This window comes from Gigantopelta aegis, chromosome 12 (genome assembly GCF_016097555.1).
Source record: "Gigantopelta aegis isolate Gae_Host chromosome 12, Gae_host_genome, whole genome shotgun sequence".
NCBI lineage: Eukaryota > Metazoa > Mollusca > Gastropoda > Neomphalida > Peltospiridae > Gigantopelta > Gigantopelta aegis.
Window position 1 is genome coordinate 47977211 of NC_054710.1, and position 8196 is coordinate 47985406.

The window sequence follows — 8196 nt, forward strand, 5'->3', positions numbered from 1 at the left end:
TTTTCTGCAAGTTGTGGTGGCCTGTAAACCTGATTTTGATAGTAGTTATTAATTTAGCTATTAATTTATTATCACATGTACATGTTTAACATTTCTTGGCACAATTAATCATAGAATGATTAGTATTATATATATATATATAAATATAAAAGAAATAATATAAAACAAAATAAATAAAAATAAACAAACACACTATTTAAAATGTTGAGATGCAAAGCATATTTAAAAATAAAAACATAAAATATAGAATAAAGATATTAGTATGAAACTAAACAAAAGTTGTACATGGTTATTTGGGACTGGGGTTAGGCAATAATAATAAAAAATTAAACAAATACTTTAATAATGAAATGGAAATAAAGAAAGCAAAAACAACAACAAACAACGATAAACAACAGAGAAATTCATCAACAGTTTACATGCAGTTTAATATTACACAGTATATTGATACAATAGTAAACGAATGTGACTGTAAAAATACTGTGTATATGTTATATATATTGCATACAAAATCTTGACTCCACGACATGCAGTTTTATTCATACAAACCTGCACAGATTTCTGAGTTTTATTTTTCAAACGTCCCCGAAACCCTGCCTGTATTTTTAATGCAGCAGTAGCAAGGTCAGGGTCATTTAGATCAAGGTCAACTTCATTAGTTTGTTCAACATAGCCAACTTTGACCGTATTATCAACCTTTGTCTTTGCCTCAACATCTGTCATAGCTTTGTCTTCCACAAATGTCTGACCTTTATTCTGTATAGACCCTTTTGCATCATCTTTTACAGGTTTCTTAGCTCTATTTTTAAAGCGACCTCGAAATCCAGCCTGTAATTTTAAAGCAGCATTGGCAAGTTCAGGGTCATTGAGGTCAAGGTCAATATCTTCAGTTTTACTAGGTTTAGTGTCACCTTGAACTTTGACCTCTTTCTCAACGTGTTCAGTTTGACTGTTTGTCACTTCATCCTTTTTATCATGGATTACAGGTTTCTTACTTTTATTACTGAAGCGACCCCGAAAACCAGCCTGTAATTTTAAAGCAGTTTTTGCAAGCTCAGGGTCATTTAGATCAAGGTCAATTTCCTCACTCTTTTCCTTTTTCTCATCAACTATAGGCACATCAGACATCATCTCAGTTTGACTTTTAACCTCTCTATTACCTTCACCTTTCTCGTCTTCTTTTACTGGCTTTTTAACTCTATTTTTGAAGCGACCTCGAAAGCCTGCCTGTAATTTTAAAGCAGCAGATGCAAGATCAGGGTCATTTAGATCAAGGTCAATTTCCTCACTCTTTTCCTTTTTCTCATCAACTATAGGCACATCATACATCATCTCAGTTTGACCTTTAACCTCTCTATTACCTACACCTTTCTCGTCTTCTTTTACTGGCTTTTTAACTCTATTTTTGAAGCGACCTCGAAAGCCTGCCTGTAATTTTAAAGCAGCAGATGCAAGTTCAGGGTCATTTAGGTCAAGGTCAATTTCCTCGCTCTTTTCCTTTTTATCATCAACTATAGGCACATCAGACATCATCTCAGTTTGACCTTTAACCTCTCTATTAGCTTCACCTTTCTCATCTTCTTTTACTGGCTTCTTAACTCTATTTTTGAAGCGACCTCGAAAGCCTGCCTGCAATTTTAAAGCAGCTGATGCAAGTTCAGGGTCATTTAGGTCAAGGTCAATTTCCTCGCACTTTTCCTTTCTATCATCAACTTTATGCACATCAGACCTCATCTCAGTTTGACCTGTGACCTCTGTATTACCTTCACCTTTCTCATCTTCTACTTTTACTGGCTTTTTAACTTTGTTTTTGAAGCGACCTCGAAAGCCTGCCTGTAATTTTAAAGCAGCACTTGCTAGTTCAGGGTCATTTAGGTCAAGGTCAATTTCATCACTCTTTTCCTTTTTATCTATTTCCTTTTTCTCATCAACTTTATGCACATAAGACCTCATCTCAGTTTGACCTGCAGCACCTTCACTTTTATCATCTTCTACTTTTACTGGCTTCTTAACTCTGTTTTTGAAGCGACCTCGAAAGCCTGCCTGCAATTTTAAAGCAGCACTTGCAAGTTCAGGGTCATTTAGGTCAAGGTCATTTTCCTCACTATTTTCCTTTTCATCAATTTTGACCCCATTTTCCATTCCCTTTTCAACTTTATCTTTTTCCATATCGGAACTCATTGCACCTTGACCTTTGACCTCTGCATTACCTTCACGTTCAGCGTTTGGTGGTTTCTTAGCTCTATTTTTGAAACGACCTCGAAAGCCTGCTTGCAGTTTTAAAGCTGCAGTTGCAAGTTCTGGGTCATTAAGGTCAAGGTCAATTTCTTCCATGTTTTGTGCTTTGTCCCTTTCAGTCTCTTTCTCATGACCTGCATTTTTTCCTTTGTCTACTGTGGCTTTGCTTTCCATCTTAACCTTGACCTCTGGGTCTTTAATGCCATCATCCTTGTCATCATCATCATCATCCTGATAGGCAGCAGGACAAATCATATATACACAGCCAATTAGATATATTATGAGAATTAAAATTAATTACCTTTTACTACTGAAATTCATTGATCATCATTCAGTTATACTTTAACCATAGAAGTATTGAAAAAGAACTTTCTACTGTATGACCTGACTTTTTTTTTAAAAACAATATTTATTAACCTTTGTACTTTGAGGATCACCCAACAGGCAATGCCTATACTAAGATCTCTTGAATTACTGCTTGACCAATTACACATACGTGACAACAAGTTAAACTAGTCACTAGTTACCACACGTTATCATAACACTAAATCTATTGTCATTACTGGTGTTACTGTCTTCTTCATCAGTTTTAGAATTTTGTGTTCAGTGCAAAACAAAATGGCACTACTAGTACAAAGGTTGTGCTATCATTATCCGTTTTAAGACTACAGTATCAGGAATGAAATTAAATTGCCAATCACTCATATTTTCAAGCATGATTTCACAAAAATTAATTTAGTTTTTGGTAAAAACCATCTGGCTAAGCCAGGATTCTGCTAGCATTGTAAACATGATTTAATATAAATATATTGGGATTTTGTCTCATAATTTTATGCTTCCGACCTAAATTCTGGGATTTTGCTGAAGTACAGAATCCTGCTAAATTTACAGCCTGGTTTTTGTAAAAGTACACTAATAATCTTGATAGTTTGGACTTCAGTTTATATTGTCTGTGCAAATATAAAAATAACTGAGCTGGAAATTGTATTAGAGTTGCAAGGAGTATACATTTCAAAGTGAAATTAAGGTCGATAACTACTGGAAACATTGTATAAATGTAACAAATCATTTTGGATATAGTGAAAACATATAGTCTATTAAAATGTGCAGGAGACATCAGATGTTTGAGGATACTGTGTAAGTAAACTACACAATGTTAAAAGGGGTTAACAGTTAAAAAGTATAAAACAGAAAACAATATGAAAAAATCTTCGTTACAGCAGGGGACTAAAAACTAATTTAAGAGAGATAGAATTTTTAAAACAGTAAAATCAGAAAACATAGAAAGAATGAAAGGAATATACAAAGCATCATTAAAAATGCACCACGTATAAAAGTCACTTGAGGTCATAAAACAGTTTTCTATAGTTAGTCTTCTTTTTTTTCTTTGAAATTGAAACGCCGTTGTCCAAAAATCATTTAAAATTTTGGTTTTAAAACTCAATAATTAGTTGTTCCTATAGTGATGCATTTTTAATGATGTTTAATATATTACTCCGATTTAGATTTAAAGAGAAAGATGAAGAAGACAATAAACAATAAATAGCAAATATGAACTTTAAACAAACATTTCAAAGACTTGTTGTATTAAAACTGTAACCAAATATTTAATGTGGCCTGTTCCATAAAATATCAAATGAGGGTGGAAGGACAGCACAAAAAAAATGTTTTACACTTTTGGGCCAACTCAGATATAAAAAAAAACCCAATTAATGAAAGCAAATAATGTACATTTATTTTTCTGGTTTTTCTGGTTGTTGTTTTTAACCCCCCACCCCCCAAAAAAAATAATAAAAAATAAATAAATAAAAATAAAAATAAATGAATAAAATAAATAAAAATACCCCTATCCCTACTTTCTGGCCCCTTCCTATCCCCTGTTCTTGATAATTACTGGAACAACCCTAACCATTACACTGAAAACCTAAATCTGAAGTAAATATTTACTGATTACATAAAATAATTAATGTAAAAAAAAGAAATCTATATTATGAAGATTTTATAAATATAGAATTTGTTTCCTATTATTTGTTTCAATGAATAAAAAATGCATTTAATTTTAATAAAATATAAACATGGAATTATGTCTATACCATAATGCATGTGACTATGCATGCAGGAACTTCCTGTGTGTGAGTGAGTGAGTGAATATATATTAACATGCATGCACATGCTTGCTTGCATATTGGCCTATTATTTTAACCAATCATACCCGATTAAGTGGAGTGCATCTAGCCTATTTTATTTTAGACTGTCATATATGGTATAAGTGAAGTACAAGTGAAGTACATGTAAAGTACATTTGAAGTACATGTCATGCAAGGATAACCCAGACTGAGAAAGACAGACTATTGAAAACATCTGAAGTAAACACATTATCATATATGCAACTGTAATAAATATTATCAGACAAGCCAAAGACAACTTTGCTTCGTAAACTGTGATCTCAGTCGTTACAGAATTGTGTCTCACTGAATGAAGTAATGTGATGCACATGCCATGCACATAGTTGCCATGTATGTAACTGTAATAAATGTACTCTACTCCATTGAAAACACACCACCCAATGTTCAGTGGTTATTGCTGTCACACGTGTGAGGTTGCTATAGAACACACAATAAACCTAACCCTTGCATACAATTTGGGCTTTATTTATTGGCTAGTAGAATACATCCAGCTAACCAAATCAGTTATATATATATATTCTTTTTTTCTTCTATGTCTTTTTTATAACTATAGGGCAGGATGTAGCCCAGTGGTAAAAGCGCCCGCTTGATGAGCAGTTGGTTTGGGATCGATCCCCATTAGTGGCCCATTGGGCTATTTCTCGTTCCAGTCAGTGCACCATGACTGGTATATCAAAGATTGTGGTATGTGCTATCCTGTCTGTGGGATGGTGCATATAAAAGATTCCTTGCTACTAATGGAAAAATGTACCGGGTTTCTTCTCTAAGACTATATGTTGAAATTACATGTGTGACATCCAATAGCTGATGATTAATAAATGTGGTGTTGTTAAACAAAACAACTTTTTCTTTTTATAACTACAAATATGACTTGTGTGTTTTGGAGTTCAGTATATAATTAGACAGGCTAAAACCCTTTTTATCTCACATTTTTATAGAGTTGTCCTAGCTATTGAATAATTTCCCACCATTAAGCTCAATGCATTAGGAAATGATTTTAGCAGAACATGCCAGATGACTATAATTGATTCATTGAATAACATTCCACCATGCACTATCCTTCCAGGATATAGATTATAAAATATTAGGTGTAATGAGTCCAGCAATGCAGTAAACTTATCCAGTGAACAGTGTACACATTGACTGAGTGTGGACTTCTTATCCAGTGCACAGTGTACACATTGACTGAGTGTGGACTTCTTGGACCAAATTTATACAGAGCCTGTTTATGTCTTACACACGTGTAACTACATACATTTACAATACTTGAACATCTGCACTGAAAAACAAACAGGCTTCGTAAATTCTGCATCCGATGTTTAATTGAATCAAAATTAGTCCATAACAATAGAAACACAAGCACAGTTTTAATAAACTTATGCATTGTCATTATCAGTGGTTATAGTGACCTGTCATGTTTTTGTTTGTTTTTAATTCTTGGTAACAAACAATAAGTGATAGAAACAGCAATTCGTGTCTCAGTTTTAAACTGAAGTCTAATACTTTTAAACAGAGGAAATAGCCAACAATATCGAAGAATGGCTTTTGACAGTAAGAAAATTGATGATGATCATCTATTCTATATAGTAATGTAACATAAAAATCAACCTCCACTGAGGGGATTCGAACCATGGTCTCTCAGTGTAAGAGACCAGCACTCTACCACTGAGCTAATAGAGAATTATGCCCCAGGTCTCTCATACTGAGAGACTGTGGTTCAAATCCCCTCAATGCAGGTTGATTTTTCTGTTACATTGTAATATACTGATAGAAAGAAATATGGGAATATGTGGGTAATAACAGCGAATATCGACTACGTCCAAAACCGCTGTATCAGGAGTTCACCATGTTACACAAACATAGGCAGACTTTACTTTAAATAATAATAACAAACACATCAATTATTAAATATTATTATAAAAAAATTCAGAAAATACAGTAGATTTCTATTATATATAAAAATTAAGAATATAATTACAACTTCATGACAAGGTAAATGAGGTAAAGTTTTATAAACTATATTTAATAAAAAAAATATATGCCCAGTTAGACATAATAAAAGATTACCCCCAAAAATCATAAAGTATACCGGTAAGTCTCCCACCACCACCCCACCCCCTTCAACCCATATTTTGTGTCTCAGGTTTTAATTCTTACGGGAATAAAAAATACAATCAAAATCAGTTGGTGCTGATTCACAATGTCAGATCCGCTTTGAATCAGACAGTATTATTATGTAGTCACAAGATGGTGTCTACTTGTAAAAAAATAAAGTGAAAAGCTATTAAAGGCACATAACTGTGAAATAAATAAAGAAGAGCTATTAAGGGGTCTTAACTGTGCCAGGCAATAAAAAAGGCAACTTAAATATGAAATAAAAACTAATCCCTAGATAATGATAAAAATTAGCCTTGGTGGCACAGAGTTTATGTTATCTAACTTAAGATACGTAGGTCATAGCTGGGTTTTGAAAAGAAGGGGGTTACTGTTATGTTATCTAACTTAAGACAGGTAGGTCATAGCTGGGTTCTCAAAAGTAGGGGGTTACTGTTAACTTTTCATCAGGAAAAAAATACACATGTAGCTATGTGGTAATTCTAAAATCCCAAATTACAAAAAATCTGGAAAAAATACTTAGCAAGGTCTTTAAAAGTAGGGAGTATATATGAGCTTTTCATCAAAAGAAATAAAAAAACAAAGACAAGAACAATAGTTTTTGGGTAGTACTAAAGTCTGGAATCACACCCCCCCCCCCCCCCCCCCCAAAAAAAAAAAAAAAAAAAAGAGAGTGGAAAACATTGCAGCATGTTGAAAAGTCCATTAAAGAAGAGAAACAGAACAGTTTCTGGTGGTACTATAAAGAAGAGAAACAAGAACAGTTTCTGGTGGTACTATAAAGAAGAGAAACAAGAACAGTTTCTGGTGGTACTATAAAGAAGAGAAACAAGAACAGTTTCTGGTGGTACTATAAAGAAGAGAAACAAGAACAGTTTCTGGTGGTACTATAAAGAAGAGAAACAAAACAGTTTCTGGTGGTACTATAAAGAAGAGAAACAAGAACAGTTTCTGGTGGTACTATAAAGAAGAGAAACAAGAACAGTTTCTGGTGGTACTATAAAGAAGAGAAACAAGAACAGTTTCTGGTGGTACTATAAAGAAGAGAAACAAGAACAGTTTCTGGTGGTACTATAAAGTCCCACATGGTTGGGAAAATCAGGAAATCCCTGATATCAATCAATCAACCATTTTACACATGCTTACACCCACTGAAGATTCAAGCACATCTGTCGTGGGTGCACCTGTTGATTTCCATGGGAAATATATGTCCAAGACAGGGAGATTTACTGAAGGTTCAAGTAGACTGTCTTGGGCACACCCACTGAGTTTCATAGGAAATTTGTGGAAGTAAGATTTCCTGATATATCTACAGGTACATGGTTCACATCCCAGTAACTGAGACTGCAACCCAGAGTGAGTGGACCACTGGGTTCAACTGGCAGCTTAAATACTGCTACTTTATATGAGTAGCTAAAAGTTAGAGATTAAGAAAATATATCATTTGTTCTATAATGTACACTGAATATAGATTTATATAAACAAACATTTTACCCCAAAAATACAGAGGACAAGGAATCATTTTTCGTTTGTTAATTAGTGTCATAATATGACCAAGTTTTAATACAATATTTAATATTTTTATAGACCCACTTTGTGCTACATGCTACTGAGTAAGTACCCTGCTCCTATTAAAATTACCAGGAAACAAACAAAA

The 8196-nt window shown here is 33.6% G+C and overlaps 2 protein-coding genes across 10 annotated transcripts in view; both read right to left on the bottom strand.

The window, feature by feature from the left end:
* The window catches only part of LOC121386860 (abnormal spindle-like microcephaly-associated protein homolog), a 158397-nt gene that overhangs the window by 27753 nt on the left and 122448 nt on the right, over positions 1-8196 (bottom strand). The gene's annotated exons all lie outside the window — the stretch shown is intronic.
* Positions 300-2220, bottom strand: LOC121386863 (nipped-B-like protein B). The gene has a single exon (XM_041517893.1). The coding sequence runs from the start codon at positions 2179-2181 to the stop codon at positions 433-435; it is 1749 nt and encodes a 582-aa protein (XP_041373827.1). The 5' UTR covers positions 2182-2220; the 3' UTR covers positions 300-432.